This window comes from Chinchilla lanigera, unplaced genomic scaffold (genome assembly GCF_000276665.1).
Source record: "Chinchilla lanigera isolate Chin_1 unplaced genomic scaffold, ChiLan1.0 scaffold00105, whole genome shotgun sequence".
Classification (NCBI taxonomy): domain Eukaryota; kingdom Metazoa; phylum Chordata; class Mammalia; order Rodentia; family Chinchillidae; genus Chinchilla; species Chinchilla lanigera.
In genome coordinates, this window is record NW_004955506.1 from 2,149,623 (window position 1) to 2,164,845 (window position 15,223).

The 15,223-nt window shown below is 43.2% G+C and overlaps 1 protein-coding gene across 3 annotated transcripts in view; it reads right to left on the reverse strand.

Moving 5' to 3' along the window:
- Positions 1-15,223, reverse strand: part of Rptor (regulatory associated protein of MTOR, complex 1) — a 392,354-nt gene that overhangs the window by 140,201 nt on the left and 236,930 nt on the right. For all 3 annotated transcript variants that reach the window (XM_005407318.2, XM_005407317.2, XM_013506089.1), the window contains one exon: positions 14,475-14,534. In XM_005407318.2, the coding sequence (XP_005407375.1) occupies positions 14,475-14,534 (60 nt within the window). The remainder of the gene's footprint in view (positions 1-14,474; positions 14,535-15,223) is intronic.

Below are 15,223 nucleotides of genomic sequence, written 5' to 3' on the forward strand. Positions count from 1 at the left end.
TATAGTACAACAACTATTGATAATCTCCTACCTCTTTTGTCTGTAACTCACTATCATTTGTCTATTTGTTTTCCTGAGAAACTATCTTGTAGATAACAATATGTAAAACAATAACCATTGATAATTTCCTACCACTTTGTCTGTAATTTGGTAAGTCCCCCCTATTATTATGTTATCCTTCTTTTACTCTTTAAAATAAAAAAAAAAGAGATACACCTTAAACCTATATAAGGATGAAGACGCATTCTGCAGATACTAACACAAAGACAGTCTGAAGCTATCCCAAACAGTGGACTGTATGGCCCCAGAAATCACCCAAGACAAACAGTGACATTTCTTGATGGTAAAGAGTTCCCTTCACCTCACCAGGAGGAATAAATCATCACTCATCACCTTTCTGTGGTTCTGAAGGTCAGGGCATGTGGTCAGGGGAAGGGCTTTTAATAGAGTGAAATGGCAGAAACTCATCAAAACTATCTCTTCAACAAGAAAAGAGGTAGCAGGTAAGATGTGCTATCAGTGTCTCTAAGTAGAAATGGGCTGGACAGGTTACAGGAAGCCGAGATAGGGTTTAGGTTGATAGCAGAACATGGATTCAATACTACAAAAAGGGAAGGACTAGCTAAGTATTAGCAGCACTGTGGAACTCAGGATAGACAATCTGGGAGTCAGCATGGTCCCCAACTGACATGAGACCAGGCAGTTTTCGCCAAGTGTGGTGGTACATGCCTGTAATTCCAGCACTTGGGAGGGTGAGGCAAGAGGATCAACGCAAGTTTGAGGCCAGCCTAGGCTACAAAGTAAGTTCAAGGCCAGCCTGAACTACATATTGAAACCCTGTCTCAAAAAGATTAAAAACAAAAACAGGCAGTTTTCAGACTCTTGATCATAAATTCCAGTGAAAAACATGTTTTATATGGTGACCTCACTAATATAGGCACAATTATATACAAATACATGCATTCAAGCATAAAACCAAAGAGTATTAATTTTACTAGGAAGATATAATATTTACTCTTAAAAATGCTTGCAGTGACCCACCAAGCTGGTTTTATAACCACTGATAAGCCATGGCCAGCTCATTTTTCAGGTTTAAAATACACAGACTGGACCTAGCCTTGTACCTCAGTGACTGAGCAACTGCCTGGTATATATATGGAAGGCCCTGGGTTCCATCCCTAGCACTGCAAAATAAATAATCTGTTATTTGTAAAATAAAACACATGAACTTAAAAAAACCATACACACATACACACCACTTGTTAGTTAGTTTCTCCTGGAGGATATATTGGCTTGTGGTTATCAAAACTGATGGTGATCACAGTACCTGAGAGTTACTGGGATTAGAAAATCATGTAATTCTCCCTCAATGTAAGGTGTGTGTGTGTGTGTGTGTGTGTGTGTGTGTGTGTGTGTGTACTGGGAATTGAACCTAGAGCCTCATGCATGGTAGGCAAGTACTCCACCATTTTAAAATGTTTATTTCTTTATTTTTTAAATTTTGACACAGGGTTTTACTAAGCTGCCCAGGTTGGCTTCCAATTTGAGACCCTTCTGCCTTAGCCTCTCAAAGTTGCAAGGATCACAGGCATGCACCACCATGTCCAGTTTATTTGACTGATCTAAAAAAACCAACAACATACAGGCAGCTGTTTCCTGATGATTTAAAAATCTGTTCTTGGAGTTTGTAAATCACACAGTTTATATCCACAAAATCTTGCTACTTTTTACTTACGTAAACAATAGGAAAATGCAGTCTGAAATCTGAAGGAAAGAAATGGTGGTTTTGGGACTCAGTGAGAAAGAGTGAATGCTGGAGAGAATTTACCTTTTGCTGAGCTTAACGTAAAATGATAACTCATTGGCCATCCCGGAAGTCAGTCAACAACTACAGACTATAGGCCTAGTCCCATTGGATGCTTCAAATAACAATCGAGGAGGAACTGGGCAAAGAGGCAAGGAACAACTTCCTATTTGCTTATATTGTGTCATAAACATGTTGAGAAGCAGACCTTTTTAAAATAATTAAGTAGTACAAATTCCTAAATTCTCCAAGAGAAATTCTGGTTTGTTTATTTTTGAAGGATGACTGCAAAGCAGGTTTTCTTGGGCTCCCACATTGAGCTGATGTCAGGTAGACCCTTTCATGAGAGGTGTGGGCACAGAAAGGTATAGAGAGGTCTCTCCCAAACAGAGTTTTGGGGAGCTGCTGAGAAGCCTGCCATGCTGGGAAGCAGCTTCTAAACAAAGGGGAGAGAAAGAAGCTCAGGTAAACCCCAAGGGAGACCACACCTCTAGTACTTGCTACCCTGTGCTGGCCTCCAGTTGTCTCCCGCTTCCTTGGCAGAGTGGAGTCTGAAGTGGGTGGTATCTAAGCTACTTCCTGCTCATAGGCCCATTTCAGGGACTCAGCTCCCACCTCCTGACCTACCTTCCTGGTTCCTGAGATTCTAATGTGCTAGCATAAGAGACCCCTCAGTTTCTTAATGCTTGTGTCCCCGGAGCTGTGTCAGAACCACAGAAACAGACTCCAGACGTAGTTAGGTACTAGCGTTCTTGCCCCTCAGGTTGATTTTCCTGTGGGTTTCCTCAAGGCTGTGCACTAAGTACAGGAGATGTCACCTCCTACCAGCCAGGGATTCCTCCCCTCATTTTGTCACATCCATCAAATCCATCCTTTGAAACCAGACATATGAATGCATAAAGTGCATGCTCTCTCCTTCATAAGACCTTTCCAGATGTATCCTCAGCCACAAATAACCTTTTGTCCCTGTGAAGGTCCAAATCCATGACACACAGATATGAAGAGATGCTGCATTCTTCCCCCATCCTCTGTGCAGAGGTGGGGACAAGACCACACAGACCTGGGCTTGGTCCTTCAGCCTTCCTCTCCTGGATGTGTCATACTTGGCAGATTATTTAACCTCCCAAGACTCAGTCACTTCATCTATAAAATGAAGAAAATATCACTGAACCCCACAGGGAGACAGAAAGGTGGAATGGGGTAACAATGATTTTAGCACAGAACCTGGAATACGGTAAGGGCTCAGTCAATACAGCTGCCTCAATTCACTTGTTACAAAAACACTACAAATTTTAAAGCAAATTAAATCAGAAATGTTAAACTGTTCAAATAAACTAACTCCTAAATTTAATGTAATAATCTTATTATTAAACATAATAATCTTATGAACAATCTCAGTTACATGTAGCAAGTTTCTACATTTGCAAGCTAAAAACTGGCCTAAGAAAAAATACTTGCAACTCATACATCTGATGAAGAGTTTAATTTTAAAATATATAAACAACACTTACAAATTAATAATAAGACCACCCAAATAAAAGAATGGGTAAAAGATCTTAATAGACACTTCACCAGTGACAAGAGAGGGAGAGAAAATAAGGACACAGAAGTTGTACAACACTGTTGGCCATTAGCAAACCACATATAAAACCTAGAGATCCACTTTACACCCACCAGGGTGTAATTGAGAGGTAGATGGTAACTGATATTGGTGAGGGTATGAATATGGTACAAATCTACAGAGAAAGTATAGATTAGTAAATGTCTGAAGCCTATGGTAGGAATGGGACAGACAATAAATGGGAATGAAGGTCTTACTTGATCAACAGATCTATTTTAAAAGTGGCTTGCAGTCAGGCATGGTGGCACACGGCTGTAATTCCAGCCCTCTGGGAGGCTAAGGCAGAATGACCCCAAGTTCAAGCTCAGCCTGGTCAATTTAGTGACTTCATGAGACAGTCTTTAAATAAAAAATAAATAAGGGGAGTGGAATGTAGCTCAGGGTAAAGGCATTAGGTTCAATCCCCAGTATCACCATCACCAAAAAAAAAAAAAAAAAAAAAAAAAAAAAAAAAAAAAAAAAAAGAGCCGTTTATGGTAATAGTCCTACTGAATCATTAACTTGTATCATTAGAATGCTATGTAAACTATACCTTCCAGAGGAAAAGTAAAGTCCTCAAGGTTCTCAGTTAGAACAGACTCTTATAACAAAAGATAGACTAGTAAGAAAAAAAGAAACAAATTTAGCAACATGTATGTCCCATATTACATGGGAAACACCAGGGGAAGGCATAGGTCTCAGCTTCTGTAGCATCTCTGACAAAGAGCAGTGAGTTTTTATGAAGATGATGAGAGAGGATTACAAGTCTCCCAGGACAGCAAGATGGTGGAAGGCCAACAGGGGGCAGACAAAGGCCAATGAGCACAGCTTGTTCTTGTGTCTTTGCTCTGGGGTCTCCAGGCCTTAGAGAGGCCTCTGTCCTTACAGGCTCACTTTTGCTCTCCCTGGTAGACAGGAAGGCAGGATACTTTTTGACTCTGCAAATCTGCATCCTACTTTTAGGCAGAGAGAGGCAGGGTTTTCCTGATAATCTCCAGCTCAACAGTCCTTACTGTCTTGGGGAAGCATGACTGGCCTCCCACGACAGCAATAAGACATATGATGCACAGCTGCACCAGGTCTGTTTGAGCCATCATCCACAGAAAGAATCTTCCAGATCTCTTAACCTCTTCTAGCAAAAGGACTGCCTAACAGTGATAGCTCCTGTGGAGGTGCCCAGTTGCTTCCATTCTCCCTTGGTTAACAGAAGTCATGAATCAGGGTTTGTGCTACACTCCCTTTGGTGGCTGCTATGGTTAACAGACCTGAGTTGTGAGAAAACATCCAAATCAGGTAAGTGCCTCAGTTTCTCCATTCAAAGCAGTCATCTGAGTTAGACCTGGAGAGGCCCTGTGAACCCACTAAATGTTCCCCAGTTAGCCATGTCTGTTCTTTTTTTTTGGCTTTTTGAGATAGGGTTTCACTCTGCAGTTCAGGCTGTCCTTGAACTGGCTGTGATTCCTCTGTCTCAGCTGCCTGAATGCTGGGATTACAGGCACGCACCACACCTGGAAGCCATGTCTGTTCTAACTATGTCTGTCCTCTTTGGAAGACCACACCTGAAGTCCAGCCCAAGCTGGTGTCCACCTGAGTTCACAGGTTCTTGCCCAGTGATCTCAGGTTAAGCATTACCTTTCACATGGGCCTCATCCGGCTGCTCAACCAAAGAAGCACACAGCCAATATTTTATGTCACCATATAGCACTCTTACCAACTTTACATATGGTTTGATGTTTCTTTACCCCAACTAGAATATAAATTAATGAAAGCAAGGACTGGAAATGTGTTAACTGCCTAGAGCCTTGCACAAAACCTAGCATATAGCATGTCTTCAACAAACATTTACTGAATGTCCAAACCACAAATGCGGGGTTTGTAACTACATTCATCTCAGAACAAGGATGCCCCCTTACAAGTTGGTGTCTCCTATGTGATTTAGTGGGTTCTGGGTCAGAGATGACACATAAGAAAGTGTCAGAGCTCTTCTCTGAAGAGGTCACGTGGAATGGTGGCCAGAGCCACAGGCACATCCCCACAGGCTAGTGATACTCAGGAGATGATCCCTGTGCAGAGCAAATGCCCTTCCAAGAAGGGTGATCTGCATCCGTGCTCAGTCTCCCACCTTCCTGCTCCCCAGGAGCCTGGTATCAATTAAGACAGGCTGTGCCCAAGTATTCCTCAGTCTGTCTCTCGGCGGGCAGGCGAGGGCAGCCACTAGACCTTTTCAGACAGAAGTGCTTTCTTCAGGATGGCAGGAAGATTGAGGGCACCATGCTGGAGAGGAGAGGAAACAGGGCCGCAATGTTGAAACTGTGTGCTGTGCAGGTCCTTGTTTTGACAACAAAGGCTAGTGTTTTGGTATTACTGTGAAGGCAGTGGAAGGTCTCTGTGCTGTGTGCAGATGCAGCTGTGGGGGCTTCTGAACCTCCCACATCCCCCCCCTCTGTGATGCATCTACACATTCCTCCCCGGACTGAGCTGTCTTCTGGTTCACCCAACGGACAGACCTGAGAGGCCAACTGGGACATGTCCAAGGCAGATGGAGCCTGGTACTTCTCATTTTTCCTTCTGATATGAGAGGAGTTTAAGCAAGAGGCACTGGGGACAGGAATGTCCTAACCCAGGGCCACTTGCCCCCATGGATAACCTGAGGGATGATAGCTCTGGGAGGGCAGGGAAGATCTGTTACTCTGATAATCACAGTATCTGCACTTTGGACAGTTACTTGGGTGCTGTCCCCTATGCAACCTCGTGGGGTTCATTCTCCCTACTTCATCTCTACACTGCCTTCCAGTGCACTGTCATTCATCTTGTCAGTGACTGGCATACTCTAAGGCACCAGCAGCGGCTACCACATATTCATGTTTGAAAATGAAGGTGCTTTTTTAATCAAAGCTCTTGACAGTTTACCTTTCCAACCTAATTCATGTTATAACCAACCTGACAGTGAAGTCAATTCTAACCATAACCTGTGCCTGTGGGGCAGGCATGCTCCCCTCCTTGCCATATGCCTTTCCAGGATATATACCAAGGGCATGACTCTGGCAGGCCACACCGCTCACCCCTGCTCCAGCCTGTCCTGACTGTGACTAAATATGCTGCTCACCAGTTCTGTACCCCAGTTACTCAGCTTTTAGAAGGTAGATGGCAATTTCACTCCTTTTGAAGGGCCCTCATGAGGATTAAAAGAGGTAGAAAATGTCTAGCACATAGTAGGTGCTCAATACGGGTTATACATACTTAACAGTTTCAGAGCCAGAATCAAGCCTCACTCAGAGACCTTGCTGGCCTCTGAAGCAGCAGTGTGCTGTTCCAGACACTGGATGGTACACCCTTTAGAATATGTGTTTACACAATCGATGTTAATCATGAGTAATGTTTTGTACACTTTGAGCCTCCAGTGACCAGAATACTAACGAACAGCCTTGTGGAATAGGTTTAGCATCATTGGGTTCTCTGGAGCTTTCCGAGTACCCTAATATTTCTAGCACTGTTTAAGCGTTTCATTACTTTGTTTCAGGGCTGAAAAATGTCCCTTAATTTCCAAGCATGGATCTTACTGCCACTCTCTCCAAGGATTCAGAATATAAATATGCTCTGCAGCAGCAACAGGCTTATTCATCAGGCAGCTAGGTGAGCGCAGATAATTAGAAATGGGGGGTAGGGTGCTTGAGGAAGGCTTGCCCCGACTTCCTTTCAGACACAGCAGCTTAATGAGAAAACAAATGCCTTCCCTCGCTTTAAAGACTGCTAGCTAACGCCCCTCACACTGCTGTATCTTCTCTCTCATCTGCAGTTGGGGCCAACAGCATGACACACTGGTCTCCTTGATAGTGGTAGCAAGTCCTAGGAAGGACTCACATCTGCATCCTGAGGAACCTTTAAAGGGAGCAGGTGCAGAGAGGAGACAGACCACAGTTATAGCTGAATCATGGTTCAGCAAGGGTGCAGCACAACATGCTTTCATATCTCCAGTGACAGCATGAGAGAGATGACCATGTGTTTCTGAGTAGTTTTCTGACCATTTGGTAGCAAAGGGTGCTACCAAATGGCACCTAAGTGTCCTGAAGATGCAGAGGAAGCTGAATCAGTAAGGCCATGCTCTGGGGTTAGGGTATGGCTTGGTGGTAGAGTTCCTGCTTGGGACACCTGCTTAGGTGTTGGATCCCCAGCACCTGGATCGGTCCGCCATGCACACAGAATGAGGGCCCAGGAAAAGCCAAGGCCCAAGGGGAGATGTATCATTTTCTCTTCAGTAGGTTCTTAACCTCAGATGCAGCCACACAGGTGTGTTCCTGCCTCATCTATTCAGCACAACTAGTCACACTAGCCAGGTAGGACAAGGAAAATGATCCTCACACTTAGTGTGACAGAGATGTTCTCACGGAGAACTTTCCCTACAGTGAGCTGAATGAAAGAATAAAACTGTATGCAAAACTAAGTGCTCAGAATCCTTAAAAAGGTAGTAAAAATCAGTAACAGACAAGTCAAAGCCCAGCTAATTTTATGCTTATGTACCAAAAGTTTCCTAACCTCCACTTACTCCCATAATCTCTTCATAACTCTATATCTTCACATTTTCATTCTCCAGTGATCACACAAGGCTTTTCCTGGAGTTTGTTACTCAGGGAGTTCCTCCCCAGCCACATCACTAATCTGCAGAGTTCAGGTTTTGTTCAGAATAATGAGCTTCTAAAGAATAAATGAGTTGAGACCAAGGAACTGAGCAAAAGAGCCAATTTCTGATTTTTCCTATAACTGTAAACAATGCATCCCACCCTTTAATCTGGTTCTAAGACCAGCTCATCCAATGAGCTCACTGAATGCCCATACAGGTGTGCAGGTTTTGCACACAAAGAACCTAGTGTGCCTAGGACAGCTTTGGGGAAGGGACAGCAATACTACCACTCCAGGAAATAACACTGATCCTAAGTCACAATTATGGGTATCCTCTGTCAGTTTTCATGCAGATGTAGTTCAGAAACCAGGCTCCATCTCTCTTGGGAAGGAGACCAGTCATAGTAAGCAACCACTCTGTCAGCTTTGTCAATATCATGCAAACATTTTTATTAAAATCTCTCGGGGCTGGGGATATAGTTCAGTGGCACAAGTGCCTGCCTAGTAAGTGCAAGATCCTGAGTTTGATTCCCAGTACCAAAAAAAAAAAAAAAAAAAAAAAAATCTCTCAACTATTTAAAAACTGATACATTTTGAAATATTCCATGGTTCTGGAAACATCAGCTACTTATAAATTTTTAAAAAGAAAAAATTTTAAGTGCTGCTTGGGCAGGGACTTGATACCTCTGTTCCCGGCTGGTTCTGTCCTGTGGCTAGGACAGCAACTGGGTGAATTGAATCTCTGGATGCTGCTTTATAGACCATGACCTTGTCCTCCTCAGGCAGGGATAGCCGCAACGTGGGAAACAGCTTTGGGAAAGGCCAAGCCACTAGCTGATTCTGAAGAAGGGACTGTCTGGGACACTCCAGATATAAACCCTGGAGTCTGGAAGGAATCATGCTAAATCAGCCTAAGGGACTGACCTATCTGAGGAGAAGCAAGCAACAGTTTTTAAAAAGACCAAAAAAACCCCAAACAAACAAAAAAGAAAAGAAAAAAGAAAAAAACACAAACAAACAAACAAAAAAAACCAAAAGGCTTTCCTGTGTCAGATGTGGCCCTGGGAGCTGGCCCTGTGCTATGGCACATGGGAACTTGACTTAAAGTGTCCTTCTACATGAGGCTGTTTGGAGAAGGTTTGGCACAGTTTTCATGATTGTGGCACTCAAAAGAAGCACTCCCGGGTCCTGCTTTCAGAGAGGATCTCTGGGTCTCTGTGTCAAGGAAGGGACTCTGTCACCCAGTGGCACACTGCCACTGGAGTGTTCTGGGAAGACTCATCCTCAGCACACTGGTTCCAAACCCCAGGACAAGGTAGGACCCACGGGCCTGTATAGTTGGGAGAGGGGATGCAAGCAGGATGGAGGATGCGGACATTGCACACAGGAGCCCAGTTGGCTGTGGCTTCCAGAATGACCATGTACAGATATTTCTGTCTATACCAGTGCACACAGGTGCAGCTGCAGAGGGTAGCTGTAGCTTGGCCATGTGAGGAGGCTCATGTTTCCACCTTCCCTCCACTCTTTCAGTTCCATTTCCTGTACTCTTTCACATATTGGTGAAAGGATTTGCTATGGTTTGGATGTGGTTCGAGTGTGTCCCCCAGAGTTTCCTAGGTTGAAATCTAATCCTCACTGTGAGGTATTAACAGGGTGAGAACAATCCAACTGTGGTATATAGAGGCAGTGTTTTTGGGAGGTGACACGAATTACCTAAGGTAGGTGGAGGTCCATGATCAAACCTTGGTGCTTTTATGAGAAGAGGGAGATATATGTACTCATATACTTGTGCTCCCCATCTCTTTGCTGTGGGATGCTCCGCATCGCCCTGGGACTCTGCCAGCAAGGTCACCACCAGAGATGGCCCCTCGAGCTTGCATCTCCAGAATCATGAGCCAAATTAAACCTCTTTTCTTTATAATTCACCTAATCGGCAGTACTGTGTTACTAGCAAGAAAACAAATAGATGAATACGGGATTTAAACCTGTATTTGAATTAAAATACAAGGACACAAAACACATGCCTAGGTTTGCTCTGTTGATTCCAGTTATGCAGCTGTGGATAGCTCAGCTTTGTCTGCATGTGTAGCAGAGGTGAGCACATCCGAAAAGCCTGTGACTGTGGAGGGATATGTTGATGGTGTCGGTAAAACCTCTCAAGAACACAAAAACACCACCAGAATCAAAGTGCTCAGTTAGCTCCTCTCCAGGGGAATGGAGACCGGGCAGGGATAGGTGGATCTGTACAAAGGAGGGAAACCCAGATGGACAAAAGGAATAAATGTATAACAAAGGGTGACCTTAGGCTCAACCACCGATGGAGCACAATTTTGTAAATAAGCTGCGGAGTTGCAGAGTTCAAAAACATGCGTTTGGTTCGGAACATTATGGGACAACTCTCTGAGTGGGTCTGCCTGCATTGATGAGTAGGTCAACATCACAAAGCCAACATGCCTTGGTGGTGCCCTAAGTACTGAAGAGGAGGCTGCCCCAATGTGGGGAATGGAGAGATTGACAGTCAAGCACTGTCCCAGTAGGTTGCAAGCCACTGAGTGCACTGGAATCAAGTGAACACACTCTGCCAAGATATCTCCAGGAAATTATAATGAGGTATTAAACATAATGAGGTATTTTTAGGAGTGTTTTTTGACTATAAAAATGACAACCTCAAGGAAGACCCTGTCAAACAGATGTGCTACATCTGTAGCCCATTCATCCCACTGAAAAATCAAATCAACTTGCTTAAAAACTTTTTTCTTATGAGACTGTAAGCATAACTGGGCAAAAAAATCTGTGTTTATAGAAATATAACAACAGACTTTTAAATGGAGACATCTCTCAGGTGAGCTGCAAAGGTGAAAAGCATGTATCTATCTACTCAGGAACTGACCTAGCAGTTGTGGCTGGGTGGCCTCCAGGATTTTTCCTAGTGTAGTATAATTCTTAAGTTTGGAATTTGTCCTGGCATAAAAAGATAAATATGGGGCCGGGGATATAGCTCAACTTGGCAAGTGCAAGGTTGTGAGTTTGATTCTCAATACAAAAAGAAAGATAAATATAATTCAACCACTCACATCCAATTTAACCTTTGCCAAGCCACAAGGGAGAGTAGCAATATGGTACTTCAAACTACAAATGTTGATTTGTGTCTCTTTCAACTGAACTCAACTAAAACAGCAGGTACTTTGGCTGAACAGTATTCAGAAGGCAATGACTCAGAGATCCACATACCTTAAACGTGAAGGTTAACGTTGAGTATTCACATTGAAGACTCAAGTTCAAAAATAATTTGTTAAATACGTTAGTTTTGACAACAATCATTTTAAAATGCAAGCCTCTCTGAAATGAGAATTATTGCTTTTTAACTTCACAATTGAACATGGATATATAATTTTCCAAAAGTCATGTGGTGACACTCATCTGACAGTGAGGGGAACAGGTATGTATATGAGGGCCATGTTCCTGCTCTGGTTTTACTTGAAATCTAAAGGGTTTCACAACTACAAGGTTACACTTCAAGTTGCCCACAATGCAATGTCTGGAAAGTGTGGAGAGGAGGACATGTGTGTGGGAAGCGGGGCGTGCATCAGGGCCATTCACAGCTGCTCATGTGGTATGGAGCAAGTGTTAAGAGCGAGCTCAGAGGGGTCAAAAGGGCAGGACCCGAACCATTCTGACTCCAATGTCCTCATTCTTCCAACACATCCCTTCCCCAACTAGGGTACATTTTGAAACTGCCTACTCGTAGTGACAATTCATTGTGTTTATCTTTTTACAAAAAAAAAAAAAGCCAAACTTTTAATATTTAATCAACTTTGTAGCACACTTGGCACAGGAAAGAGGAGGAAGAAAGATGAGGACAATGTGGATTTTGGCTTATATTCTCTTACAGCTTTGCTCCCTGAATTATATATTTATTTTTTGTTTCAGTTACCATAGCAAATTGACTAGTTTGGTGTAAGTTCTATATCTTTAACATATGCAGAGTTCTGTGAGCCATAGTCAGTATGCCTTCCCCCAGTAACCCCTCAAGTCACCCAAGCCACACTCCTGACCCTTGCCAACCAATGGTCTGCTCTCTGACCTCACAGTTCCGTCTTTTCCAGAATGTCACAGAAATGACACCAGACCGTTTGTGTAACCTTGTAGTTGTGTTATGGTTTAAATATGAATGTTTTCCAAAGACTCAGGTGTTGAAGGCTTGATCCCCAGCACGGTAATGTTCAGAGGCTAGAGGTAGAGGTTGCTGGCCTCACCAATGAGTTAGGAAATGGGGCCAGCTGGGAGAAACAGGTCATTGGGGCCTGCCTTTTAAGGGTATATCTTCCTGGCCCCTTGTTGTCTCTCTCCTTTCTGGTTAATACTAGTTGAGCAACTTTGCTCTACCATGTGCTCTCTGTCATGATGTTTTGCCTCACCATGGGCCCAGAAGCAATGAAGCCAAGTGACCATGGACTGAAACCTCTGAAACTGTGAACCAAAATAAATTCTTCCTAATTTAAGTTGTTATTCTGAGGTATTGTGTTACAGAGAGGGAAAGCTGACTGTCACCCTTGGAAACTGGTTTCTGTTGCTCTCCATAGCGCTTCTGAAATAACTTATATTGTACGTCCCAGGTATGTATGAGACAGTCCTGATATTCACTTGCTCTGTGGAGGAAAGACATTTGGTTTTTCTAGTCTGGGTAGTGGTGACTAGAATGACAATGAATATTCAGAGATTTGTCTGTGCACGTAAGTTTTCATTCCTGTAGGGTAAATACCCAGGAGTAGGGCTGCTGGGACACAGGATATGTACACTTAAATCAAAAAGCAACTCCCCAACCCTTCCAGTGTGGCTGCATGCCATGCTTCCCAGCGGTGTGTGGCAGTTCCAATGTTGCTTAGCCTCCCCAGCACTGGGCACTGTCAGCCCTAATTTTAGCCATCTTACAGTTTTCATTTGCCAAAAGGTTAGCAATTTTGGGCATTCCCTTCAGGTGCTTATTTGCCACCCTAGGTCCTCCTTTGGTACAGTATCTCTCCATGACTTTTGTCTAGTTTTTAGCTGGGTTTTAGTTTTTGAGTTTCAGATATTTCACATATATTCTAGATACAAGTGTCCTTTGTCAGATTTGTGACTTGCAAATATTTTTTCCACATCTATAGCCTATCTTTATAACTTGTAGCTGTGTCTTTGAGAGACCAAATGGTTGAATAAAGTTGCCAGTTTCTCTTTGTGTGGATTATGCTTTGAAGGCCATGTTGCTGGGCCTGGTATATGTCTTAGAAAGATTGGGATGGCAGCCAGCTGTCCTAAAACCAAGGTCTTGATTGTGGGAAGAGCCTGGTGTTGTAGGGAGAGTACAAATGGGTACTGGAGATTCTGAACTAAACCAAGGCACAGGTCCTGTCCAGTAAAATAAGAGGGTCTGACTAAACAACTCAATAAACAAAAGCAGAGCCCTGTCTGCAGTAGTCATGAGTGTGACTGGGAGGCTGAAACACTGTCCTGCACATGCATTGACATGATGAATGATTGGGAGATGAGAAAGCACATACTTTGGCCAGTGTTCTTCCAACTGGCGGTGTTGTGGTTGCATCACTGCAGGAGTGTACCATGACCAATCATTCTGACAAAATACTCCTGTACAGTTCCCCTTATGCACTAAGTCAAGTACTGTTCTATGGAGAACTTTAGTAGATTGGCTTTGCCCATCTAACTTACTAAAGTAAATTCACGCCTTGACTATTTTAACATATGATTCTGTGCATTAGGACTTGGAAAATAATCATGTCCCAGGTTAATTCGAGGGGACACAGAATTCAGAGCACAGGTTTCACACAACTTGATTTTTCCACACTGTTAAGATGTATCAAAGTGAGTCAAGGAGTCATATGCACATATGGACAAATAAGCCTGAACAACACAAGTCAAGTTTAGAGTCAGCAATGCCATTTCAAACCCAGAAAGATCAAGAGACAGACAGTGCTCTGTGAGTATGGAAAGCATGGAGTGGGGGCACCTTCTGGAATCTGTTGGCCTCAGACAGTAAAAAGCCTGGTGATGGGGTTGGGGGTGGAAGTTACAAATTACTGAAGAGCAAGTTCAAGTTTAAGGAAATATGGTCAAAGTGTCACTAGGATCTGACTGTTTCAGCCAAGGAGAGCACAGACGGTCTGAATCTGTAGGTGCTGTGCTTAGTCCTGGCTTAAGAGCCTAGAACATTTTTAAATGTTCAAAAGAACTCAGTTTTTTGTCATTCTTTTAATATGGCCCCACACTTAGCTGCCTCTTATACTAAGTACCAGTGTAACAAGCACAACATAGCCTTAATCAGAGAACAAAAGAACATAGCCACACAAAAGGGAGCAGCCCCACCTTGACAGAAAGCACTGCTGAAAACCAAGAGTGAGAAAAGGAAGAGAACACTTTAGATCTGGAAAGCCACAAGAGCTTCACAATTTTACTTACTTTTCTATCAAATCCAGCGTAACTCCAGGCACCAGACTAACACATTTCTGCATGCAAAACCTGCAGAGAAAGGAAAGAATGTGAGTGGTGGGAATGAAATATTAAAAGAAAATGTGACTGTCCAGCAGAAAAGTGGAATATGGGTAAGGGGACTGTCACGACAAACAAGTAAACCCAGGTTTCCTCAATTCTGGCAGTGTTTAGACTTGAGAAGAAATTCCCATTGCCCACCTGTCACAGGTGTCAGACTCCTGAGTCACAACTGGAGTTGTCAGTAGAGAGAAAGAGATGGTGTGCAGCTCTTTCCAGAGAGCAGCTCCAAGGAGCCACAGAAATGGAAGCTTCTACACTAACTACTGCTGGAGTAGACTGGAATTTCATTTTTTCCTTCTTAAGAAAAAGAACTGAGGAGAATAACCTGAAGGCATACAGAAGAGGCTGGAGAAGACAAAGGAATACAAATTCAATTATATCATGTAATCATCATGATTTCAAAGGAGTTGGAGTGGAGAGACTTTACATCTGCAGATAAATCCATTCTCAAGAGCTACAGTAGAAGCAGCACTTTATTTAGTTTGAGTGTACTGACAGAAGGCAGGAAACCATCTTTCTTTTCTACTGTCAAGGCCATTGGCATATAGCTGGGCAGAATCAATGGCAACCTTGTGTAAAATGTCAACTACATGTTTTTAGTAGAAGACATGTAAAATACTTGATTCATCTATGCTGAAAATTAAGAACAAGTACAA